Source organism: Conger conger, chromosome 7 (genome assembly GCF_963514075.1).
Source record: "Conger conger chromosome 7, fConCon1.1, whole genome shotgun sequence".
Taxonomy (NCBI): Eukaryota; Metazoa; Chordata; class Actinopteri; order Anguilliformes; family Congridae; genus Conger; species Conger conger.
This window is the reverse complement of record NC_083766.1, coordinates 29,366,001-29,393,133: the sequence shown is the minus strand read 5'-3', so window position 1 is coordinate 29,393,133 and position 27,133 is coordinate 29,366,001. Positions and strand designations below refer to the sequence as shown.

Sequence of the window (27,133 nt, the reverse complement as noted above, 5' to 3'; positions counted from 1 at the left end):
CGATGAACACTCCCCAGTATTTACAAGCAAAGGACATTGTTCAGACGCTGAAGATGTCACAATCTGTACTCGGGAAATGGTTCAGTGATATGAAAAAAGGAACACGCCGATACAAACTCGTCGATACTTACATCCCCAGTCACCTAGGAGTGCCAGAGACAAGAACTATTAATACCAACAGAGCAGTTTCAATCGATAAAGTAAACATTGTTTAAATAACTAACAGTTAAGCAACTACAATGGTTTAGGGTATCCACCGGGCCTTAACATTATATTATTATATGACAAGCCAATGCGGCGTGGGAGAGCTGGGAGGACTAAAGCAAGGCTATCGCGTTCATTTTAACATTACAAGACAGGCCTGATGATTAACTACAAATGAGACTCATGAAGATTTATCCGTAGCATAATAGAAGGCTATCTTGTTCAACGAGGAGATCTCTCGCTGCAAGTCAAGTTCCCTCTTCAGTTACCGTTGACTGAACGCTTTTAAAGAGAAGGGTTCTTTGATTGCATTGACGCGACAAAGAGAATAAGATCTTTTCACCACATATTATCCTACCTCCATATTGTAATGAGAGGTTCGTAACAAATAGAAATATAATGCTTTCGAGGGGTAATCTGTTTTTTCTGCTGTTATTCTTCCGCCATCTTTGTCATGAGTGCCATTTGGACAGCACTGTATTTGCCCCACCCAGCGCGCGCGCGTCTGTGTGTGTTGTAAGCAGCAGTTCGCGCAGTTAAGGCGATGAACCTTAGAGGAAGTAAATTCCAGAAGACTGCAATAAAACACATTTAAGAAAAGGGTAACATTAATGGTTCATTAAGAGCAACGTTATATATGCTATAATTAAAAATGAATGTCAAAGTGGGGAAACAAATTGACACCGAAACTAGACTAAACCAATGGAACAATAGGCTAAACCATTAGCATATTCCTTAATGAAATATTCGATATTGCTGTGTGAATGCCAAAGCCCATATAACAACTGATTTTGACATCCGATATTTTCTGTTGGTAAGTATTTTAACCTACTACAAGTAGGCTACGTTTGTCAAGGCCTTTCTCCCATGAGCACAAATAAATTAATATCTATCGCACTTGTGTACATAGTAGGTACATTCCCATTGTCATAGACCATGTACAAAGCAAGATTTAACAGGACTCCCATTTAATCTCAAAAATCTTATAGCATGCACTAATTTTCAGAAGAATACAGACTGCTCTGACACACTTCGCCTGGCCTTCGGCTCATTAATTAATTTTTGCCTGTTTATTTCTCTCCAATATTACGCAGTAAAGTGAATGTAATCGTTGATAACATGTGTACTGAGGTCTCCAACCCATCTAGCAACTTTAACTTAAAGCTTCATGCATGTATTTTAGATATTGCCATTTGGCTATTATGGCTCCATCAAGGCAAAACATCACTGCCCTCTTTGGACCGCAGGACAGAAGTGCATCACTCGGTCTTAATTCCACTGGAAGTCCCGATACAAGATACTACTCACATAATTTCGTTTTCTTTAAATCTCGAGAAATCTGTTACAATCCATTGCAGCATGCTAAAGGATTTCCAGTTACCTGATCCAAAATGAACAGAGTGAGAGTACGTCACTTAATTTGACCTACAGTTGGTGTCTGTGACTTATCAGTCAATGTGTCTTATGCTTAGGACTTCTGCAGGTGTTGAACGAAAAACAATGACCAGAGACAAGATACGTCTATGAATATGTTCATTACGTTCACTCGATCTTTGGGGGGAAAGGAAATTTCGGGGAATTTTGTCGGGAATATTGTATTTGGGAAGTCAAAAATCACAACCACGTGCACAATCACGACCATCAATTAGGCTACGTGTCAGGTGTTTTTCAGTTAAAATTAACCCTACGACAGAACCTTTTACGTGTTTGAAATTGAATTTCAAGAAACAAGAAAATTAACTAGAAAGTTAGGAAACTTTTCCAAATACTTTGACAACACAACCATAGGGAAATCATGCACCATTACACGGAAAACCTCAATGAAAGGGTGATCAGGTAAGCTACCTTTGCAGCGGTGGGTGTACTACATTGTAATCGAGACAAAGTTATTTGTGCAAATTACGTTTTATTTAAGAATGAAATATAAACGGTAATTGGTCCTTACTTTTGTTTTTGTAATTATTTTAATATGTATAATTTTGTATTCATATTTTATAAGTAAATCACAACACTATACGTACTGCCTATCCTAAAGCTTCAGACTGCAAACTCAAAAATTCCCTGCGATTTAAATGCTGCTCAACTGCAGTAGAATTTGTACCGACATCTGTTAATTACTCTAAGACCAATTTTCTTTGTACAATTTTCCAGCAATTCTTTGTATTATTATTCATGTCAATGTTGAATAGCAATTTCAATCAGTCGCTTGAAACGAATGGAATTATTATTATTATTATTATTATTATTATTATTATTATTATTATTATTATTATTATTATTATTATTTAGTAGTATTATTGTTATGATTATTGTTTTTGTTGATACTTTTTATTAATTAATTCTCCCAGCATACTCCTGCTGTATATGTTATCTACCTTTGTACCAGACTCCATTGGCAGTGGTAAGTTAACCCAGGCAATGTGCATGTGGTGAGAGAGCAACCTATCCCATCCTGTAAAACACAAGCATCTATTCCAACTTTGTACATGTAGGGCAAAAATATTTCACTTGTTTTTAAACGGTCGTAAATGTTGCACTAAATTTTTTTTTTGGCAAGAGATGTTCAGGTCAGAGTGCCAAGATCGCCATTTCTCTCTGGCCATCAAATCCAGCTTCCTTGGACAAGTGTTTCGATTTGACATTGAAGGTGTGTGTGTGTGTGTGTGTGTGTGTGTGTGTGTGTGTGTGTGTGTGTACTGTGCTCCTGCTGTTTTGGAATACTATATAATGACATGAATATACAGACATTGTCTTTTCTGATTCTATTATTATTATTATTAATTATTTATTATGTACTGAATGTAGTTGAGCTATGTTTTTTGTAGAGTAACTGGTAGCTTTGCTTTGCTTGGTTTGACCAACACTGGGAATAAACATGAAATCAGAGCAATTTGTTGGAGCCAAAACAGGATACACACAACCCCTCCAGGACTGGAGTTGTGTACTTCCTGATCTAATGCAGGAGTGGCAAACTCCAGTCCTGGAGGGCCACAGTGTTGGCTGGTATTTGTGGTTTCATTTGAATCAGCAGCCAATGAACCCTTTCAGTCCCAAGCCCAATACAAAGTGGTTCCACCCAAATCTCCAGGGGTTTTGGCTTCGGTTGAGAAAGTTGAGAGAATTTAGAAGAGTTTTAATAGGGGCTCAAAACAAGAGTAGAGCAGTCATTTTGATTGGCTGAAAAAATATAAGGTTGAGAGTTCCATATTGGCACTCTTGGAACTGAAAGGGCTAAGGCCTTGAGAACAAGGGCTGTGTCCAAATCAGGCACACTTGCCTGCTATTGAGTATACAAGTTGCATACTTACATACTCAGTAGCAGGAAAGTGTGCTGATGGCCAAGATGTGTGGACAACGTGTGTGTTTTATGACCTAATCACTTGTGCTGAAACGCACTGGACTTGAGTCTGACCCCCCTGAACTAATGCACGCCATCCGTATTCCGCCTCAGACAGCAGAGGCATGCACTCCCTGTCCAGCCAGCAGGCAGCAGAGTGTGGTTATACCATGGTGTTGGACTCACAGGGAGACCTGCTGCTTCGAGTCTCTTACCTTGCCTGCTATGTGGATGTAAATGTGAGTGTTGCACTGGGATGACAAGCCCAGTCATTTTGGTCCATATTAGATGTGTTGTTAAAGCCCTGGTGTCCCTTTGAGTACAGGACTCATACAGTATATGCACTGAAATTAAAATGGCTTTGAGTGCTCAAAGCTGTAGGGATGTTGCGAAAGCTTGGGAAAGTATCTGTAATGCTCTCCTCCCTACCCTCAGTGGATTGTTTCTCTCGACTGTCTCCCGATGATGCCGCCACAACCTTCATGACTTCTCACTGTGCATTGTGTCCCCTCACTACCAAACTTGCTCGGGCCTCTCTCCCCAGGCCTTGGCTTTCTGATGGTCTATGAGCTGACCAGGTTGGTCTTGTCTCCCCAGTGATATAGCTTCCTTGCATGCTCTTCTATCATCCTTCTCTTCCTCTGTCTCTCTTGCCAAAGCTTCGTTCTTTAAGCATATTATTTCTCTATATTATTTCCAAAAAAACAACAAAAAAAATATGCGCATTACGATGACTATTGTTTTTTCGGTTAGAACTGCTCTTCGTGCATGTTTTGCTATTCATAGATTTGATTTTTTGAACTTGTTGAAGAATCTATGAAAGTCGCTTTGAATGACTAAAATGAAAATGTAAAAATCTGATGTTTTTAGTGCTGGTTCTTTGTTTTCCTGCAGCCATTTCCTTTTCCCCTGCACATCTATAAATAATTGTTGGGCAAGGAGGCCTGATCATTGTAATTCATGAACTTCTATTCTTAATGATTTAGTTTGCTCAATCTTTTTCACAGCCTGGCATTAGATCATTAACTGATTAACTGCTTGCTCATGAATGGCAGCTGTTTTTTTGCCCCTTATGGACCAATTCACTGTGGTTTAATTAGTGCTTCCCAAACTCAGTACGGATGGACAACTGTGTAAGTGGTTTTTGGTTCCAACCACAACTGCACTGAACCTTATATCAAATTTTTAATTGTACATTAAAAGTAAACAGTAAATTGAAGGATTCGCTTATACCTAAAATAGCAATATAATCAATTTTCATCAGTTGTCATTTCTGTACTGTGACATGATGACCTGGCCACTGAAACAAAGCTAAACTTGCATGCAATTAAGATTTAAACTGCAATTCGGGTAAATATTCTGAAAGTTGGTAAATACCTGTTTGTCAACAACTTTAATCGCTAATTAATCTGAGGATGAACTGTACTGTCCTCCAGGCACAGGGTTCCCCACCCCTGCTATAACGTGTGATGTGCTTTTTTCATTTTAACTATTGGCCACTGCCCCCAAAAGTGCAGGTGGAATAAGGTGTCTTGTTCTCTCTGGTTCCAGAAAGACACTGAGTACCAGCTGCTTGTGTGGTTTGTTAACAAGAAAGCCAATGAGAAGGAGGCCTCCTACCCTTTAGCTTTAAGCTGTCCTCTGCAGCAGCCCTGGAGCATGCGTGAGATTGTCTGTGAGGAGAACTACATGGAGGTGAGTTATGTTGGTAATGTCCACAATTTAATGCTTTGGCAATACCTCTTGTCATGCCAATATAACATACTGTATTTGAAAATGAGTAAAAACACAAAAAGTTCTAAGGCACTCACGTGGCTATTAAAAAGCCTGGTGACCAACATATAAGGCCAGATCAAGTCTTTTGCGATGATTTTCAAGCGCACATATGACGCGTTCTGCCTGGGAAAACTGCGTTGTATGTGTCAAACTAGCGCACAGGGCCAGAACTGCAGTATGTGCGTGATCGCAAGCTGCCCTTCTGTCCCTCAGGCATATGCATTTAAGGGTGGATCGTGCTCGGCGGAGATATTAAGTGTGGCTGATAATATATTCCGTTCCATTTGAGTGTCATAATTTCTCTTCCAGGTGTCTGTAAAGAAGCAGATGCTACCTGACTCTCAGGGCCTGGAGGGGATGTCATCCTCTGCGGTATGTTAACTTGTTGTGTTAACTTGTTGTTACCCATGTTCTTTTTGCTAACATCTGATTGTTCATGGCTCTATTGCAATAGCCTGTTGCCTCGTGGTTAAGGCACATGACTGGGACCCAGAAGGTTGGTGGTTCTTGTCCCGGTATAGCCTCAATAAGATCCGCACAGCTGTTGGGCCCTGGAGCAAGGCCCTTAACCCTGCATTGTTCCAGGGGGGATTATCCCCTGCTTAGTCTAATGAAATGTAAGTGGCATTGGAGAAAATAATCCGCTAAATAACACATTTTTATTATTATTGCCTGAAACAAATGATTCTGACTTTATTTAATAAACAGCTGTGCACAAATGTAGATCCACTTCAACATCAGACCTCAGTGAAACATTTTCATCCCTGGCTTAATCTATACTCCATGCACTTGGGGCCTTTTTTTTAAACTGTAATGTGACTTCCTTTAGGAGCCAGAGGAGGAGGGGTTGAAGGAAGGGCGGGTGGTGTTCCGCATACCAGGCGACGCCCAGGGGGAGGGGACCCCGCCCTCTAGGGAGGAGGCGCTAACTGTGGCCGAGGCAAACCTGCAGGGGTACCACATCAGCACCAGCGGAACCCGAATCCTGCTGCGCTGTGCCTACTCCCCTGTCCTATCTTACACACTGCAGGTCAGGATACAACCAGTCTGGCTGCCTGTTTCTGTCTCTCTAACAGGGGTTAGAGAAACACACACAAAAGGCCAGAGAGAATGATAGTCACTGGTATTGAATTTTTTTCTGAATTTTTTATTGTCTGATCAGTGTTTCCTGATACAATTGGGAAGAGTCACATCTGTGAAATGAATCAGAGAAGGATCAGTGTGGACACAAGATTTTGTTTTGTCCCATTTCAACTAATCAAGCTGTCTCTGTGGGGACTGTGTATGATGAAAGTTTTAAAAGTTGATGGTCATCCACATCTAAACACTCATACTGTAACATCCGCACCCTGTCTACCCTTGTGCAAACCTCAGTTCATGTCCTCTGGAGAATTTTGAAATTTATCCCCATCTCTCCTCAAAATCCATAACTCCATTCCCAGGAGAGCGGAGGCAAGGTGGAGGCTGTCAGTGCAACCATCTTCTACAGCCATCACTGGACACTTCTCAAGGTGGACATCTCGGTGGCCTGTCCTATAAGTATGTCTGTTCTCGTAAACCATGTCTGTTGGCAAATGACAAGCTTACACAAATGTGGAGGGAGTGTATTTGAGGAGCTGCCTAAATAAGAACTCTTCTTTTTTTTTCCCTCATCACCACCACCCTCCTCAACCTCAATTGATGTTCTGATGAAATTTTCTTTTTTAAAATTTATTTTAGTTTTTCTGTTTCCAATTTCTTTTTTTTCCCCATTCTGTCCCAAATAAATGTATTTCAGTCGCACATGTTAGCTGAGGAAACGGCACTACGACCCCGTCCTCCAGCAGCCTTCTTCAAGCTGCATTGTCACGAGCCCCGCACTGTGATAGTAGTCTGGGGCGTTTTTGTATGAGCCCCTCCCCCCACCCTCAGAGCGGCGGGCCAATAACGCCGCTCCCTCGTGTGCCGGCTGTACTCGGCTTTAGTAGGACCGGGGTGCGAACCTCGGTCCTCGGTGTGCAACTGCATCAAACTGATGCCTGCATAAGATTTCTGTGTTAACAAAACAAAGACAAACGTGAACCCCGTGCTGTGTCATTTATTTAAGATCCTTTGTCTTCCCTCCCCATCTTATTTTTTTGTTCATTTTTTCCTAAGACCAAGCTGTCATGGATGATGGCCATGTTTTGTGGACTTTCCCGAAGATCCTGCCCCCCCTAGTGCATGCTGGGTACAGTGCTTGGGCCGCCAGCGTGGGGGTAGAGGGACGCCTGGTGAGTGACTGTGTCCTCCAGCAGAGAGACTATGGAGTCAGGGTGCAGGACAGAACTGTGGAGATCAGGATCCCATTCGGAGCTGAGGGAGGGCATGTCAAGGTAAAGTAATACAATCACTGGTTTGTGCATTTCTTTAAGGTAAATATATTCTTAGGGTAATGATCGGTGATGTACCCTATATAGGGTAAGAAAGATTACGGCCCATATTCATTTAACATTTCAAAGTAGGAGTCCTGGATCAGATTTCCAATGGCCATATCCTTAGCTTATCTGCTCTAAGCTAAATAGACCAAACTAGTCCTGAATCACTACTCCTCTTCTGGGATGTAAACTGGAATATGGGCCCTGTTCTATTTTTGGTCTTTCCCCAATTCGTGCTGTAGAAATGAGTGTGCCACTTCCCAGGAATATCTAAGATGAGCATTCCAGCGACTGCATTTTTCAAATGGACCCTGATATGCGTAACAATAGCAAAGATGTGGAGTAAAAGTAAAACTTCCATCCATTTAAAATGGAAAAACGTTTTGCTTGTGCATCTTTTAAATGCACACTGGGGATGTCATTCTTATTCCACAGAGTCATGTGGTTGAAGGACAGTACTTCCAGTCCTACTCCATAGACCTGTTCTATATGCACCAATGGGAGGACAGCCAGTGGGCTCTCACCCAACATCGATCCTTCAGGCCCCTGTGGACCCCGCCCATACCCAGGACCCCCACTCTTCTGAATAGTGCGTCTGTTACGGAAATTTGGTTTTAATCTGATTTCATATTCTTCTAAACTGTGACTCATGACCTGTATTTCCTCTAGTCCTTTATTTGTGTGACATTGTGTTTGCCTTTAACTTCTACTTCTAGAATTCCCTTTTCATCTACTTTGTCTTGTTACTTGGGTATTTTATTTGGAAGTGTCAAAATATAATGTCAAAAACAACTTTATACATTTCAATCGGAACAAATATGTTTATTGTTGATGTTTCCAATACATAAAATGTTAAACAATGCATTTTCATTGATTTAATTTAGCCTGTAGTCCTGTATGTTTAAACTGCCTTTTGTGCCCCCCTCCCACCTCTCCAGACACTGTTCCATCAGAACGGGTATTTTCGATTACCCTGGGTGCGTTTCCCCCTGATGTTTCCCTGCATAACGTCAGTGTGGGGGGTGAGCCGGTGTCCTGGGTGGAAGCCGAGCGCTTGGGGCTCAAGGTCTCCCAAGTGCCCTTCTCAAATGGCACCCACGCCTACCAACTGGAGGCCCCCTTCTCGCACCCCCTCATCTCCAAAAAGGTGAAGACCCAACCGTGCCAACACGCTTGTGTTTCCTTTTATCTATCTATTTGCAAAGATGTGTACATCTTATTTGTACATTATTTTAGAACAACTTGTTGCCAAATTATATATTGGTTGCTGACTGAAAAGAAGCCACAAACATCTAGTGGATTGGAGTTTAATACTCCTGGTATAGGTGGTATATAACAGACTGCTCATTTCTGTTACTGAGCTGTTCTTCACTGTCATTCAGTACGTAGGTGGGAGGTACAGAAGGTACAGGCTCACAGTAACCTTCTCTATGCTCGTCTCACCACACGGAGAAATCTATGATCACCCCATGGCTGTGGTGTGTGATCTGCAAGATGTTGGTAAGCAGTATGGCAGTATGTAATGTAGTTGTATTTTGTATGTATTATGGGCTCCTGGCTTTTTTTGTGTGGATAATGTACACATCTCTACTTGCAAAGCAACCATCGCCTCCATCTTTTTGGCTGCACTTTTGAGGTATTTTCTAAAACTAAGTACACATTTATTAGGCCTCTTTTCTGTGCCCATCACCCTTTCTTGTCCTTTAACCCCCCAGTTCTTCCTAAGCTGGAGGGTAACTGCACTGACAGAGGTGTAAAGATACTGGTGCGTTATGGGAACCTGGACTCCCAGTGGGAAGTCTACCTTGGAGGCAACAAGCTGGACTGGGCGCTTGTGGAACGGGGCGGATATGTGCTGGAGAACAGGAAGCATTACTACAGCCTGGAGCTGCCCCTCTACAGTGTAGGCATGGCTTATGAGGTGAGCACAAACAAGTCCCAACACAGCAACTACAATATATCGACATCCATTGTATTGGCTTTCTTCACCAATGGGGGGCAGTTCTCCCTGTCACTGTGGCAGTAGTGTTGCTACAAATAGTGACATAACTAGCTTAAAGACATGCTGAAATCAAAATGAACTTTTTCCTAAATTTAGCCAATTCTTCATAACCATACAAAAACGTCTTTGTATGTAATATGTAGTACTTGTGTATTTTCACACCAATTTCTCTCTCTCTCTCTCTCTCTCTCTCTCTCTCTCTCTCTCTCTCTCAGTACCTGACGCTGCGTGGGCTGGTGGTTAGTGTGCAGGTGCATCTCGTGGACAGGGAGACGGGGAAAGTGGAGGGCACCTTTGTCCAGCGCTGCAGCTTTCCTATCAGAGACCTTCTGGGTAAAATGCATCATTGCTTTGCAGGGGTGGAAAAATTAAACATTATTTCTTCATTATTAAAAACTTCTTCTTTTTTCTAATGCTTTTACCCTTTTTCCTGTTGGTGTTCCCTGCACTATATATAGAATTTGCAGTTATTGAGCATCAAATACTACAAGGATGCCCTCAATGCAGAAAAGGAGAGCCAGACAGGGGTAGAGGGACATTGGATATGACCTTTAGTAGTATTATCTACTGAAAGAATTGAGGATTTATTGAAAAAACATACAACCGATGACTGATCTGTATTTGTTTTACTGTTCTATCATCTATTATGTTTATGTGTAATCTAGCTCAGTGCTGTACCCTGACTTCTCTCTACAGTGTGTCTGCCAGACAGGTGGATGGTTCTGGTGGCTGACACATCCTACATCACCCCGCCCATCGAACCCAGAAGCTCCACCTTGCTGGACCCCAGCTGTGGCCCCACAGAGACGGACCACACCAGGGTGCTCTTCAGCTTCTCTCTAGACTCATGTGGTACCACCAGAACTGTAAGTGGACCCCTTTATGCTGAGAGATTGAGTACAGTAGGGAGAGACTATCGCTATTGATATATACAGATAATTGGTTTATTGAGCCAGGGTCGTGGATGGAAACCAAAACCGACATGACCATTAGCCTTTCAGGAATTGTGCCCCACCTCTGGGTTAGTAAATTTAAGGTTTTTGTAGGAAATTGATGGGACAAGCGTTAACAAGCGTTGTCTTGTAATAAGACTTAAGATCTTATGTTTTGTCTCTCAAATGTTAGCTTGTTTTAAGTTAATGTTTGCTTGAAATGAGTCAAACTGTCTTATTTCATTTTCATCTTATTTAGCAAAAAAGAAAAATAAGAGAAAAGAAATATCAATGAAATATATTTGAAATATCAATATAAGGCTAACATTATTGTCTTAATAGCAGGGCTAGCAGATCCTAATGGGCCTTTTGGAGATGGAGAAGCTATTTATTCATCAGTAATTGAATATTATTCAAGATTGCGCAGCTCCAATCGTGGGGGGCAGATGTGTACCCTAATGTTTGTTCCAACCAATTATTCTGGCTTAATTTTCTTAAAGCCAACCTTATGCATTTAGCTCTTATCAGACCATTTAAAAACATTTCAGCTGTACCTCCTGACTTCATCAGAATTAGATCATGTATAGCCAATTCTCAGCTACAGCACCTGACAATGAATCCATCAGCTCCTCCACGCATTCATCCACCCTTCATCCCTCCCTACCCCCCAGCTGGACGGGAGTCACCTGGTGTATGCAAACGAAGTGAGGTACAGCCCAGCACTGTACCCCGCAGTGAACCCCCTCATCCACCCACACTCCCACTACAGGTGAGATCTACACCCTTTTTCCTTTCACCCTCATCTACAATTACAAATAAGGCCTTTAGGGTATGAAACGCATCCAGGCTACATACTAGTGCTTTTTGTTGGGGCTGATTATTGGTTGTGCTTATTAACAGGGTCCATTCATATAGCAGCTTTGGCAAGAGTTGTTAAGAAACCTAAAATGTTCTTAAAATGACGAGTGCCCGTGCACTACACTCCTTACACTCACGTGGTAGTATACAAAAAAAGGACTTTACAATTGATATCAACCTTAACTTCCAAATGTTTGAGTGGACCCAAGCCAAGCCAGGAAAATGCATCGCACCATTACAGAACCCCCAGAACACTGCATTCACCCCCTCCCCCCCCCTTTTTTTCTTTTTCAGGCTTCCCATTAGCTGTCGCTATGGGGTGAACAATGACAGCAGTCGGGCAGTCTACCATCCCAGCTTGGCTGCCCCCGTGGCCCCCTCATCCCACAGAGAAGGGTCGAATCAGCACCCTGGTATGAGAGGAGGTGGTGTGGCTTTCATAGCTCAGCATTAACAGAGGCTGCTGTTACCTTGCACAGTTTCAGTCTGTGTGATATTTAATCTGCTTTCTTTAAGGTATAATCCCAGGAAAGGTCTACCAGAAGACCATATCTGCAAAAGGTATTTCTTTCATGTATATTATTATTATTATTTTATTATTACTACTATTACCAGTACTACACTACAGAATGTGTTTGGTATCTAATTTATTCTTATTCTGCATTATGATGCTACACAACTGAAAGCAATTGGCTGTGAAGGACAGTTGATGCATATGGTTATTGTACAAGTATGAACTAAGGATAAATTGGTTACTTTGAGTATGTAATGAAGAAATAAAAATGGGATTAATAGATGGTCCAAATATAAGCACATAACAGCTCTCCCCTTGCTCTTCTCCTGCCTGCTAGCAAAGGCCACCCATCCTCAGAGGTGACAGTAGTGACACGCAGAGGTCCCGGTTCTGTCCTGCATTGGGCCAGCCTGACATCTGCGATCTTGGAGACCAATAAAACAGCCTCACTTCACAAATGTGCATGTTTGGGTCTTCTCTATTTTGTGTGTGTGTTTGTGATTTTATTAAATTTGACATGACATTACCGTGGCCTCTCAGGAAAGAGACAAAACATGAAAGAAAATACTTTTTGTCTTCAGACAGCCTCAGTCTGCGTAGATTTTCTTCTACAGATCATATTGATGCCATTGGCAAAATCTGTGCATCACATTACAATGTAGTTATGTTTTATCCCTGTTTTAATCAAGCATATCGCCAGCACCATCACTCAGTATAAACACTGATTCAGATGAGTATTGCATGTCACAACATAATCACATTTTTTTACATGAAAAACTGTTAGAGTGACTGTTCATTTGGCTGTCTTTGCGGGAGTCTGGGTGGTTTTTCAGGCTCACAGTGCGTTGATGTGTGCACTGAACATGGTCACCAGGGGCATTACTGTTCCTTCTGCGTCCCTGCGTTGGAGTACAGTGTTTTTGAGGCCTGTTCAGGCTCCTGGGCCTGAAACGCGGCCCGAGAAATACGGTACTGTTCCCGGAGGTTACGTCTCCGTACGTGTTCATTGGTGATCTCTAGCACATTACTAGCTGGGAACCAGCCTTTCTTTCCGTCAGAGAGACGCATACCCTCGTACCAACCTGAGAAAGAGAGAATGTGAATGGGGGAGGGGTCAACAGTGTGTGGTTCATATTTGTGTAGTGAGGGAAGGGGTTGGAGGGATGAAGTAGTTACAAATAAATTTGATTGGCAGGAAGAAAGATGGAGGATTCAAATGATTCAGATTGATGGAAATAAAACAAATTAACCGGATTAAGCTAAAAACGAATCACTTTCTAAGCTCTGCTCACCCTCATTGGTCTTTCTCAAGACATTGATGATGTTTGTCGGTTCCAGGTTGAGTTCGTCAGCCTGCTGAGCAACATACTGCTCCGAACACTGAACCTGTGGGCAGTCTGCACAAAATGCACAAATGCTTCTTACAAACTAACATGACATAAACATTCACAAGCACTTTGTTACAGACCAATGGACCTACCTGTAACACACATGTGGGCAAAGCCTTACTCACCCCAGTCCTCATACACCTTCTCATCCTGGCGTTGATCTGGGTTAGTGAGATTTGGAAATGCTGCCATCCACCTGTGCATATCAGACCTGCATACACAGGAATAAACACAACTGTGAGGCTGAATACAGTACAGTGTTCAGGGATGAGAAGACTGCACTGCAGCTCTCTGAATGTCACACTGCACACTGCTAATGAGACTACTACAACTCTCACTCTGAATGTCACACTGCACACTGCTAATGAGACTACTACAACTCTCACTCTGAATGTTACACACTGCATACAGTGCTAATGAGACTGCAGGGTAGTTCTCATCAATGTAATTTACTGCATACAGTACTAATGCGACTGCAGTGCAACTCTGAATGTCACACTCTGCAGACAGTGATGATGAGGGTGCAGTGCAACTCTCTGAATGTCACACACTGCAATGAGACTGCAGGGTATGTGCTTACTCTGTGGGAGCCTTGAGCAGACGCTCGTGGGTGCAGCCTTGGTGGTTTTCCAGCAGCATCAGGCAGAAGCAGCGATCAAACCCAGAGCCCCGCTTTTCGTCACTAATGGCCTGCACATGGGCCAATGATCGGTGGGCATGATCAGTCACAATGTAGCGTTCCGCACTGGTGTGGGAGAAGATTCTGTCAGCTTATTTCAGGACAGGTTGCTGCATTTGTATTTCTTCAAAGTGATTTAAAAAATGTGACTTCATTGGTTTTATTGATGGTGGGTGATATGCCACAAAAACAGGGTCTAAACAGAGTAATTAATGTCAATTCAGGTATCAAGCCAGCTGTTTGGCTTAAGGGGCATTGTACCCACACGTTCAACAAGGCAAATCTTAGCAAATGTTTGCTACCATTTACAGAAAAATCCTGTTTTCTGTTTGCCACAAATTACAAGCTGAAAAGCTATGGGCTTAGTGAACAAAAATTGCACATAGGTGCTTATACTTAGAATATATACTTAAGTTATTAAAAGCATACATTTAACAGTTATAATTCATTTTACTGTAGGCTCTTAACAAAACAACCAGTGTCACATAGAGAACTTTGGGACCATAGAAACATTGTTGTTCAGGGCCACCAAAACCCTAGGGTCGGCTCTGTCTATGAGAGAACATACAGTAGTCAACTGCTAACATTGTCCCTGACAAATGCATGTTATCGCTAGATGTATGGCCTATAAGTGATTTAGTTCTTAACTGCAAGTGAAATAACAGCAGGCTAACCTCTTTTTGTAGGTGAAGATGAGGAGATCGTTGAAGAGGAAGAGGTAGATGGGGGTAAATTTGGGGCGGAGGCTAAACAGGGTGCCCCCTTTGGTCATCTCGTGCAGCTCACCGCGCTTCTCCAGAAAACGCCTCTGAGAGACAACGGGTATGGCCTGGGGGTAGGTGAGTGGGGTTTTAGGGCAACTTGGGGGTTTTAGGGCAACTTCTTCCCTTAATTATTTAGCCATTTTAGCTCCATTTCTTTATAAAGGCATGAATGACAGCCAAATACTGTTCCTTTGAACAAATGCTGCTGTATACAGCCAGTTAGCACATTTAGTCAGGGTCATTAGTGAAAACAGAAGCCTGCATACACACCAGCCCTTCTGGACCGGAATTTCCCACCCCTGGTGTAAGTATATGGACTATAATACATCTGAAAATATAATGAAAAAATGACTTCCAAAAGCATAATGATTCAGCTGTAGTGACAGCTGTAATTGCATTGGGAAGGGAGGGTGGTTTACTGCTTGCCTTGAGTTTGTGGAACTCCAGCATTTGGGCAATGTGCAGGAGATCTTCCATTTGCTTCATCTTGCCCACCTGCTTGTTGCACTCTTCGATGATCTGAGGGGGGGTGGTATGGAAGTCACAGAAACCCTGGATCTACATGTCACATCTCTTGGGAATGTAGAGAAGTGGGTAACTAAACTGTTAATGCGCCATACAACTATGGAAACAAGTTACTTTTGATGTCTTTTGAGACCTAAATGCGATTCAGTTTTTATTAAAAGTGTGGACACCTGATCTCAAATACAAAGCACATGGTTGTCCTCACCACTTTGAGATTTGAAGGGATGTTCTTGTTCTGTATTCACTTATCTGTCTCCTTTCATGTCAGGCTCAAAACCTTCTGGTAAAATGAGCCTGACCAGGTTGGCACTATGATATGACATAAGTTTGCTGAAATTCCAGGGATTTGCTTTGCAAATAAACCAATGGTCAGTTACTGCTCCTGATGAATCACAGTCTCATGTAAGTGAGGCTCAATGGGTGGCTACGATTCAAGCCAACTCAGACAGACTACTGACCTATATGACATAATTACATAAACTAAAACTTAGAGGTTACAGAGGTAAGGAGGCTGACCGTCTCATTTAGTGGTTTTGTCTTGCAGTCCCACAAACAGTGAGACAGACAGTCTTACTTGAGATACTGTGGTTAACGCTTGGGAGGCCGTCTGCTCTTCCTTGGTCCCTTCCTGGGTCCTCTTCAGAATGTTCTGGGAACACAATGAGTTGCTTGTATCTTACATACAATGACCTTCATGTCACATGAGAGTCTGGAGCCACTGTGGTCACACTTAGCCCACCAAAGACTAAGAAGTATTAAACTCAGCATTTATTATGGGTCTACTATCCCAGCCTATGCTACATTTAACACTATACCCTCAACCTGTTTGCTGCTTGGCCTGCTGAACAAACAGCTGGTAGCTGGTTGACCAGTTCAACCAGCTCCATACTCAACATGGGTTGACCAGCTCAATCTATGTTTTACAACAACTGGTTGCTGGTATTTCAAGCTGGTCATAGCTAAATTTTACACCAGGGTAAAGCACTAGTTTTCCAATATCGTTTTCCTGTGCCACAGTAATTGCACAGTAACGTAGCTACTGTGACCTTAACTTTACAACAAGGTTTGTTGCCACAACTGTGACATGGATTACATCATTGCCTAAACCTTGGGGTATGCACTAGTGTGAGTCGCTCTAGAAAAGAGCATCTGCTAAATGTCAGAATTTAGATGTTGATGAGCAGACATCATCCAGAATGACTTTTATAAATTGAGGGGAAACATGAGAGATTTGCACCATATCACATCATGTCATGAAACAATCTCCCTTATATTTGTGTGCCAGTGTCCTTAATCGGTGATCTGTAATGTGCAGCAAGCAGGCCAACTGTGGCAAATAGGTGTATCCCAGCAGGGATTTCATAGAAATGCATTCAATTGTAAATGGTGTAAATGCTACCCTTGTTTGACATGCTAATGCTTTCCTTGTCCATTGCCCTTAATCCAGGGCTGCCCAACCATGTTCTCGGAGATCTACCATCCAACCCTCATTCAACTGCTAGAGATTGAGCATTCCTGCTTTCTCTCTCTCCCTTTCTGCCACTCACACCCTAATTGTTTCAATTTCCCTTGTCTTCTTACTAATCTACTAACTTTAGATAAGGATTGGGTAATGCTAACATTCTACCCATGTGTTCATGTTACCTTACGTTTCTTGTGCATGTAATTTACTAATTTACTAACGCTAGGGCAGGATAGGTTCATTACTAATGATTACTAATTACCTTGTTAACTTGTCAATTCTCCACACCTGATTTCCATTCTCATGCTGCTCTCAAGCTAAATGTCTACACCTGTCTACACCTGCATATAAAGCTCAGTTTCACATCATGCTCCCCCCTGTTCGTTAGTGCACTTTTGAGCATTTTTTGTCAAGCCATTGTCTACCCGTTACGATCCAAGCCTGTTTATTGACCGAAGATTATTGACTTCTGTTTTGTTGACCATTGCCTGCCTGTGCTACGACTTTGCCTGCTGTCTTTGTGCTTTTGCCCCGCGGAGCAGACTTTGGTCTTGACTCTTGCACCGTCATCGACCCTGAGCCTGCCTACCGTCCGCCTGTACTTCTGCCCCGCTGACAGCTTTCCTGGCTACCAGACTTTTTGCATGGTGTACCGATTACGAGACTGCCTTCTCCCTCGGTACTGCACTTTGGTTTTGGCTGGATTTTACGTGTACGAACATTGCTTGTTTTTTGACTGCACTCTCTGGATATTCCCTGAATAAAGCCCTGACGGGACTTTATTATACCCCTGTTTCTGAGTCGTACATTTTGGGTCCAACCCCCCACGCACCCATCTCAGGACCAGGCTTAATCAGTACGCTGTGGCCCTCCCACCTCAATGAGCATCTTTATGCGTGTGATCCGCTGGAAGGGCAGCAGCAGGAAGGAGTTGAAGGGCAGACGTTGGCACAGTGGCGACTCCTGCAGTCGAGTTATCACCGTCATGAACTGCGTATTCTTCTGCCTGTGGAACGATCACCGGTCAGGTCAATGAATCATTACATCTTAAAGATTTTACAAGCATCATTGCGAAGGAATATCAGTCTATAGTGAGTAATGGTGTGAAACTCCAAGGGTGAGGAGTGTCCACTCTCATCCAAGAAGGGGGACATTTTTGCTGTTATTCTAACCAGCACTAAAACACTTGATTCAAGTACTCAAAATCTTGATTGAAGACTGTAGTTGATTAGATTAAGGTGTTTGCTTCACAATACAGCCCTGTTCCATTACACTGTACTGCCATACACCATGCTCACATGAGGGAGCTGTAGATCTTGTCCTGGTAGACCTGGTTGCGGATGTATTCCATGTACGGGGAGAAGTTGTGCTGGGCATGGTGGTGGATGATGTCACAGATATCTGAGATCACAGGGCCCTCACCTATACGCTGTTCCAGGTCCTTCAGGAACCTGTGAGTGTGGCAGAGGGGAAGGAGCCGGGTGAGCGTCACTGGTATCACTGACTGGCATCACTGACTGGCATCACTGACTGGTATCACTCTTCTCTCCCATTCCTCTCCTGCTCTACACTGCCCTTTTCCCTTCTCATCTCCATCCCCATCCCTTCCTGGAGGAATTTGTGTTCAGAGCAGATACTGTGAGGCACACTTCTCACTTGATGATGGAAAAATTCAGAGAGCAGAAAAATTAAGCAATGGCAGATTCAGAGAAACGGCATGTAAAAATCACAAACGGTACTCGGGTCGCAATAAAAAAATAAAATGATTAAATAGGGTATGCTTATAAGTATCTACACTCATCATTCCATGGTCAAAGTCACTTCGATCACATTTCTTCCCCATTGTGACATTTGGTCAGAAAAACAGCTGAACCTCTTGACCATGTCTGCATGCTTTTATGTATTTAGTTGCTGCCACATGATTGGCTGATTAAATATTTGTCTTAAGCTGGTGTACAGGTCTACCTAATAAAGTGCTCAGTGAGTGTATATTCATAGCACAACCCCTGCATAGTGTTAACATTTATTTGCTCATGCAATAATGTGCAGTGAAATACTGTATGTTGCTTGGAAGGCCTGAATAGTTTCTTTTCCTGTGGATATTTCTCTTTGCTAGTATACGTTTAATCTTGTTTGTGCACTGAAGTAAGTCAAGTCATGTGCGGCAATACCCTGTGCCTATCTTTGTTACCCTCACTCTACCTTTCCCTTTCTCTCTCACCTCTCGCTGACCTCACGCACACGAACAACGTTGGAGAAGAGGGTCTTCTTGTCTCGAATGATGAGTGTCTCATCCAGGTCCCGTGAGTCCAGGAAGTGATCAGTGAGCACTCTAAGGGAGCGTAGATATGAGGCCTCTGATGTCAGCACCTCAAACATGCTCTGGGTATTGGTGGTGGAGGGGCAGGGGTGCCAGAGAGAGAGAGAGAGAGAGAGAGAGAGAGAGAAAGGAAACAAATATGTCTCAGCAGGGTTACGTTGTCATATGGGTAAGCTGTCAAACTGTTCACTGTTAATTTCTCCAAAACAAGGGATGACCTCAAAAATTTAGTAGCCATTTAATGTTCTGAGGTCATGTCCTGTTTACAAGTCACACTAATCTGAGGTGAGGACAGTTTTCTTAATTTTCAAAAAAATTGGTACTTCACATTTCATGTAATAAAACTTTAAGTACGAATGTTCAAAATGATATTTTCTACTGAGTAGAGGCAAGAACAAAGCATCTATTGATATTTTTTTTAGTTGTCTCAATGACCATGCTGAAAGTTGACTACAACTGCCACATGCTACAGTGCTCTGCTGTTAATTTTGGAAATTGTTGATGGGGGAGAGCTCACGTTCTACTGAGATACAACATATTATTGACTACGGGATGGGGAGTAAATGGGGATGTTCTGCAGTTGTTCGTTGCGGAGATTCGCCGTTGACATTAATGGGTATAGCAGCTATTGTATTTGGGAGGCAAAGCAAATATTTGGAGGGCAATACCATCCCACCCTTCCTAGATCCTAGAGCCCAGCTCATCCTTTGATGAAGTTACAGTATAATTGGTTTTTAATTTAAAATAAATAAATAAATAAACACAATGACTTGCTTGTGTTATTTGTTGAAAAACGTACCCACTGATTGGACAATTTGTTACAAGTGCACACCATCTACTTAACTGTCTATAACTCTATACTGAAATAAGATGCAAAGATGTAATGTATACTAATATGTACATGAGGCTTCATTCTTTCATTTGATATGAGAATTATTCCATTGTGATGCATTGCACTTGCACCCAAGAAATGTAAGTAAGAGTGAAATGTGTGTCAATATGCCCTGCTCTCCCCTACAGCTTTGAAGCTTCTTCCTCTCAGCCATGCCTCCATGTTTCCTACTCATTACATTACATTACATTACATTATTGGCATTTGGCTCAAGGTGATCGGCTTAGTATTTGGATGGCAGACCAGGGAAAACCGAATTGCTGCAGGAGTTTTGGGGGGTACATTCAAATATGGCTCTATGGCAATGCTTGCAAAGATTAGAAGGATCACTGGTGTCCTGGAAAAATTCACAAACCTTCTCTGCCACCTAAACCACTTTTTATTATTATCTGCTTTCACCCTGTCCCCTTATCCTTTTCTATGCTCCTGTCCTTCAGCAGCCTTACCTCCTGCCGTTTGCACTCCTCTGGGCTCAGTTGAGGCAGAACCCCACTGTTCCTCACCGACGGTAGCTCCTGCCACAGAAAGTTTTGTGTGGGGCCCCTCTTGGCCCTCAAACGGTTTCCACAATCCTCTGACTCCTGCTGTTCACCTGAACTCATGCTACCGATGCTGGCACATTTTACCTGCTGTTGGATCTCCTTGTTGATGGCTTTGGCACGATACTCCTGATATAGAGGCTCTGTGATAGGAGGGAAGGTGGGAGGAGAGGAAAGAATGAAGATGTGCTGAATATGTCAACTATACATCAAGAACTGATGCATAGTCTGCATCTGAAGACAACATTTTCAAGTATTTGGATACATGTGTCTGACTAAATTCTTAATGAATGACACACTTTCACACCAAGTTTTACCATCTTTGAGGCAAGACACCAAGTCAGCGAATAAACTCTGCGCTAACAACGATGAAGGCCTGGGAAAGAGAAAACAAGGAACAATGTTCAGTGTTTCACACTGAGCGAAAACAGCTTTATTAATGTCAGACAATATAAGGCCAATGGGTCTACAATGGGTCAAAGTGTCAATATTTGTGACTATGTGGATGTCTCATTAATGGGAGCGTCTTTTCACTATGTATTTGTCTATTTTGTTTGTGTCCACTTTGTGATGGGATGGATGTTGTTTGTCCTTTTCGGTGTATGTTTGTTGCATGTTTGTGTTTGTGTGTACCTTGCAATGTTTATTTGTGCCTTACAAGTAACAACAGAAAAAGCTAGTCTTACTCTTCTTTGTTGATCGGGTCCACTTTCACCCAGTCACTCAAATCAGTCTCATCTTTCTCTGGAATAAAATAGTTTGTTGATGATACATTGGCTTCAACTAAAATCAGAACTGCATTGTAATTATAATGGCAATCTTCTTTGGCAGCCATTATTCAATTAATTAATGCATGTACCCTTTATTACCCTGAAGGGAACTTGCTTTGCAAATCTTAGCTTAAAAACAGGCAATAGTCAGGCCAACATCTTTAAAAAACACAATACCCATGACAGACTAGAAATGCAAGCAACACAACAGTGGCAAAAACCCTAAGAGCTGGTAATTGAAAGATGATCTATAAGTCCATCAGCTCATAATGCCCCTATTCAACAGCAGTCTGATGCTGCATGGGATAAAAGATACTTATGCTCTTTTTGTTTTTTTTTGTGTGGCAATCGATATCGCCTTCCTCATGGGACACACTGGGAGGGGTTATCCAGAATCCCTGAGAGTTACTCTCATGATCTCGCCGAATGTACAGTAGTTCATGACTCCAATACTGCAGAATATTCTTATCCCACAGAAATCTATACTCTAAGCTTAATGTTTCTGAGAAGTCAGCGAACCAACATCACATTTTATCTTTTGAACTAAATTGAACCGTATAGCTTTGTAGAGGTGAAAGTTAAAATAAGACAGATTAAATATGAACTGGAGAGTAATATGTGATATTTTGGAGGAAATATAGCAGTTAATAATGCACATAAAACCATAAAGGTTCTTGCAAGTAAGCTGTATTATATATTTTAATCATTGTCCAAATAGTATTTTTTTTTATTTTAAATCTGTTTTCTGTTATGACACCAACTTATGCAAAAGAATACTAAGACCGCTAGAGGACCTTGCTATGATCAAACATAGGAAATGAAATGAGCATCCAGAACCATGGGGAAAGAAATGAATACACCAATATAGGGAATGAAATGTTAGCACAAACAGAAAAGTGCCTTGATCCATTCTCACCCTTTGACTGTGGATGGTAGTGGCTGTTGAGTGCCTTCCTGTGGTCGTGGGGGTGTTTGGGTGGCAGGTGCGGAGGAGAGGGGTGCACCTTGGCCGTGGGGGGTGTGGAGGAGGAACCTTCATTCAGGCTCCCCGGTTTGTCTGCCTTGTGGTGGATCCTTGGAGGGATGGGAGGAGGAGTGTCCTGTGGGACTTTGGGACCTGGCTGGATGTGGGGGCTTTGGGAGATGGGAGTGGACCAGTGAGAGCGGTGATAGAATTTAGGGGGACCAAAAGCAGTCAGGGAGAATTCCTTGGAGTTCTGACACTTCCCATCCCTTGTAGTCACATCTGGAACTTGCTGGAACTTCATTTGTTCTACCTTCTCTGTCTGCTCTTCTCTTAAGGACACTCCTTCCTTAGGGACCCACACCAACCTCATGCCGGGACGCTGTTGGTGGCAAATGCAGGTACAGCTGTTCTTGCAGAGAAGGGTAGGGGGTGCTGCTGAGCCCTGCACTGTTTCTTCTTTGTTGTGTGTTTGTACCTCTGCCTCCACCTCCATGCCATCTGGAGCTTGTAGAAAAAAAAAATGAGAGCGAGAACAAAGGGGGATTTTGCAGATATTAATTAGTTATCAATGTTTAATGGAGGTCAGGATTAAAAATAAAACCACTGCCAAAGTCCCCATAGAATGCAGCTATGTCTATACTATTGGTATCAGATGCTGGTTAGCCAGGTGTGGCTCTGTTGCTGTGTTCATTTACCTTGAAAGTTCCTCCAGACAAAAGTCTCTGCTAATAAATGTAATGTAATGTTATGTACAGTTATGGATGTTTGGGTGGACTCAACTCCTTGTACTGTGCTCCTTGCTACAAGAACCTACTGTCTACCAAGTAAATCTCAAACATACTTATTCATGTTTTGGATACAGAGTGTATAGCTTAACAGGATGTTTACTCATTTTGGGGGCCTCATTGATCTTTGGGGAAGTTTGAACAGTGCTGCACACCTTAAGCCTTGAGCAATGGTCAGCAATTGCAATCTGCCTCACCCAAACCGACCCCCATATACTCTGGTGTACCTATGGAACCCTGGCAGTGCTGCTTGGGCCTCTCTCTGTTCCTCATTTAATTTACACAATCTGGTAGCCAGAAGGCAGAAGTGACCTTTTTGCTAGTTTGACCACCATTAGAAAACGTAACTCTGGCTTTCTGCTTTTTCTTAAAACTTCCTCTTTCACACACACTTGTTTCAAGCACAAAAAGTTTCCTTGTACTGTTGTCGCACAGAGAAGAGTGTGAAGAGAGAGACAGAGCAGTAAAAAGTAGTGAGGACCTGGAGGAAGAGGGAGGAAAAGATTTAGGAGGGATGTTGTTCATGAAGCAAGGGAACATGGGGAGAATGTCCAGGGGATGGAAAGGAAACAGAAAGGACAAGTATGCTTTTCCACATTTCCACTTCTCTCTATCACTAATTCAGAAACTGAAATATCGTGAGAATGCTCAGCACCCTCAGTATCATGTCCTCTTAGGAACTAACACCTATTGTAGATGCAAGAACATTTAACAGAGATACCTGACCGCCCCCCCTGCCTATTCATAGGTAGGTTGTTGGGTCCTTCTCCATCTTCGTTCTGCTTGCATTTCTGTTCTCCCTCCCTCTTCTGGCATAGCTGTGGGGCTCTGTGTTTAACGGTGAGAGTTGTTTTTGTCCCCATGCAGGGTTCACCTCTCTCTTTAGCCTTCAAGCTAACCACTATGCCATCCTGCTGATTTAAATGTCCCACCATCTGCTTCACTGGGCTGTCCGATGTGACTGCCGTAGTATCCCTCCCTGCTGGCAGGGGGCAGTGTGATTTCTTTGGAACTGGAGGTTTTCTAGATGTTGTGGGTTTGGGGGAGAATAGGCGCTCAGTGGACATCATCTTTGCTGGGTTTTATTAATTAATTAATTCCCAATTTCTTCCCATAAATTAGGTTAAAGTGGTGGACAGTTGGGCTTCACTACCTGTACAAAAGCAAAGAAGAACTTTGCAGATGTATAACTGGAAAACATTGGAAAAAAGTGATGAGGATAAACAAAATATGTAATAATAACAATTTAAATCTCAATAACAAACAGGAACCAAGGAACAGTATCCTCCCCTGACACATGATATTGTGCCATGCTCTAAACGTGTTCTCTTTAATAGTTAATATAGTCAGTGGAATTTATTCTAAATGCAATTCCGGTCTTTAACTTAATTGAATGTAACAAATTCAAATGAGGATACATTTACAAAAGAACATTTTAAAGACGTTTCTTACAAAAGGCAAAAGTCTTATCCCGCCTGGTGGATGGCAAAATTCTTATCATGCATAGAGGAAATTACAGCACTCTCAGTTCCTGACTGAATTTAGTAAAAACGTCAGCTGTTCCTGTCTTCCCCCTTGTGATACACATCTTCAACATGAAAAAACATCATGTGATCGCAATAGACAGTTATATACAAGTAGAACTTGTAACAATGCATATTGAAGGCTGTCATACAGATGTGGAGACTTATGAATTTTCTTTAGAGCAAGCTTACATACCTTTGCAATAAGTACCATTGTGTGTCTCTCAGTGACAAAAGAACATGTTCTAATGAAATTAGCTGCTTTTATTTATCAATATCATTACATAATTTCTGTATCACTCCATCAGTTCTCCATCACTAAGCTCTATCTGCTGGTATATGTTACTAGTCTATGTTAATGTTATGTCTGTGAGGAAGTGTTCTAACTTCAGATTGTCTGCCAGTCTACTGCTATCTCTGTGCAACAATCAGTCAGTAAATGTCAATCAAACCAGACAAAGATGCAATTGCCTTTCCATTCATGCCTAACTAAGAGCACAAAGTGTGGTGTTTTGGTTTTTTTAATTGTAATTGTACAAAGTGAGGCTTGAACAAGTAAGTGTTTTTCCCTATATTTAACATTGGAAGAGTCTATAAAATAAATATATATATTATTGTAGATAATGTTAACCAAACATAATAGGGCACATCATCATTTACCTATGTGTTTACTAGTGCGTGTTTTCACAATCAAGTTGAGTAATCCATTGCCCTTTAATTTGAATTGCGTAAGTGTGCTACTGTCACTTTCTTATCTCCAAGTGAGGAACTGCATCCAAGCCTCCAACTGTTTCTTATAATTAACAACTTACTGTATCTCCGGTTTCCTGGCTTTGTGCATGCGTGTCGCTGAATTGCTGTCCAAAACTTAAAGAACTTAAATCCAAACGGAGGTAAGCCTACAGTTCTGAAAATGATTAACTGTAAATGTAATTCTCAACTGGAGAGAATGACATACAGGCTCTGTGCAGCATGTCCATTTGTTCACTTGTGCCCCATATAGCTTGCTGTTCCTGCTTTCAGCCTTTCATGCAAGGGCCAATGAGGTGTCTCAGTTCTTCAATCTCTGATCCTGTTTTGATGACCCACTATGTATAGGTATAGTTGCTTTTGTTTGTATGGGTCTGTTCTGAATCACTGAAAGTGATTCATATAATAATAATAATAATAATAATAATAATAATAATAATAATAATAATTATTATTATTATTATTATTATTATCATGAGAAATACACCTAACCCCCAATGGATGGTACAATGCATGGCAGCTAATAGCTTCTGGTCTGTGTGTGTGTGTGTGTGTGTGTGTGTGTGTGCATGTGCGTGTGCATGTGTGTGTGTGTGTGTGTGTGTGTGTGTGTGTGAATGGGAGAAGGAGTGAATGGGTGAATGAGAAGCATCAATTGTACAGCATTTCAGATAAAGGCACTATATAAATGAATTTACATTTACTTATTTTTTTTACTTTGTGGTCTTCTGCTGCTCTAGCCTATACACTTAAGGGGTTTCACACATTGTGTGTTCAGAGATGCTCTTCTGCTTAGCACTATTGTAATGTGTGGTTATTTGCATTACTGTCACCTTCCTGCCAGCTTTGACCAGTCTGGCCCTTCTCCACTGACCTCTCTCATTAACAAGCCGTTTTTGCATCATTGTTCCAGGTCTAGGCGGCACGGATGGTGCAGTGGGTAGCACTGCCGCCTCACAGCAAGGAGGTCCTGGGTTCGGATCCCCGTCGGCCGGGGCCTCTCTGTGCGGAGTTTGCATGTTCTCCCCGTGTCTGTGTGGGTTTCCTCCGGGTACTCCGGTTTCCTCCCACAGTCCAAAGACATGCAGGTTAGGCTGATTGGAGAGTCTAAATTGCCCGTAGGTATGAGTGTGTGAGTGTGTGAGTGAATGGTGTGTGTGCCCTGCGATGGACTGGCGACCTGTCCAGGGTGTATTCCTGCCTTTCGCCCAATGTATGCTGGGATTGGCTCCAGCCCCCCTGCGACCCTGTTCAGGATAAGCGGGTTCAGATAATGGATGGATGGATGGATGTTCCAGGTCTACCGAATAAAGTGCTCAGTGAGTGATATGTTTGATGATAGTATGTATGAGACTTCACATTACATTTCACTTTCAGAAACCCAAACATAATCTCTAACCTTTAACCCTGAAGTTACTTAACCCTAACTGTAAGCCAAAGTTGCAAAGTTGTCTAAATTAAAAGACACAAAACAGAAGACATAAGGCTGGAACACTGTCTCAACAGAAGTTGCTGTGAAGTAATAATGCAAAGCCTTGTAGCGTTGTATGGTAAGCCAAGACACACAGAGAAATCTGCTATAAATATATTGACTTACTGAAAATCTTTAGAATGAACCTACATAGTGCAGATACAAATTGTGCTAATCTCCTGAATGGAAAATAAAGTGCTTTGGCATTTCACATTTCTTAAAACCAAAATACAGGTAATAATGGATTATAAGAACTTTATTGTAGGCTTGCATACATAT

At 42.2% G+C, this 27,133-nt stretch overlaps 2 protein-coding genes across 6 annotated transcripts; one reads left to right on the top strand and one right to left on the bottom strand.

Annotated features, from left to right (window-relative positions):
- Positions 1–1,881: 1,881 nt before the first annotated feature.
- On the top strand, positions 1,882–12,477 carry LOC133132808 (uncharacterized). Of its 3 annotated transcripts, none has more exons than XM_061248555.1 (19): positions 1,882–2,040; positions 2,553–2,605; positions 2,762–2,851; positions 3,656–3,780; positions 5,093–5,236; positions 5,627–5,689; positions 6,147–6,347; positions 6,760–6,856; positions 7,454–7,671; positions 8,149–8,302; positions 8,652–8,860; positions 9,096–9,213; positions 9,429–9,634; positions 9,931–10,048; positions 10,412–10,581; positions 11,319–11,416; positions 11,800–11,918; positions 12,022–12,066; positions 12,357–12,477. In XM_061248555.1, the coding sequence occupies exons 1-19, from the start codon at positions 2,000–2,002 to the stop codon at positions 12,380–12,382; spliced, it is 2,295 nt and encodes a 764-aa protein (XP_061104539.1). In that variant the 5' UTR covers positions 1,882–1,999; the 3' UTR covers positions 12,383–12,477. The 3 variants fall into 3 exon arrangements, with proteins under 3 accessions (XP_061104539.1, XP_061104538.1, XP_061104540.1); XM_061248554.1 differs by having other exon boundaries at positions 11,800–11,930; XM_061248556.1 differs by having other exon boundaries at positions 1,907–2,040; positions 2,591–2,605; positions 11,800–11,930.
- Positions 12,478–12,681: 204 nt separating this feature from the next.
- On the bottom strand, positions 12,682–25,610 carry LOC133132807 (rho guanine nucleotide exchange factor 15-like). Of its 3 annotated transcripts, none has more exons than XM_061248550.1 (16): positions 25,446–25,610; positions 23,832–24,263; positions 22,275–22,829; positions 21,275–21,332; positions 20,906–20,964; positions 20,496–20,731; positions 19,059–19,219; positions 18,136–18,288; positions 17,714–17,843; positions 15,950–16,024; positions 15,277–15,369; positions 14,761–14,915; positions 13,988–14,152; positions 13,533–13,618; positions 13,312–13,416; positions 12,682–13,101 (listed from the first exon to the last, which is right to left on the bottom strand). In XM_061248550.1, exons 2-16 carry the CDS (start codon positions 24,178–24,180, stop codon positions 12,899–12,901), a joined length of 2,583 nt encoding a protein of 860 aa, XP_061104534.1. In that variant the 5' UTR covers positions 24,181–24,263; positions 25,446–25,610; the 3' UTR covers positions 12,682–12,898. The 3 variants fall into 3 exon arrangements, with proteins under 3 accessions (XP_061104534.1, XP_061104536.1, XP_061104537.1); XM_061248552.1 differs by having other exon boundaries at positions 22,275–22,823; XM_061248553.1 differs by lacking the exon at positions 23,832–24,263.
- Positions 25,611–27,133: the final 1,523 nt, after the last annotated feature.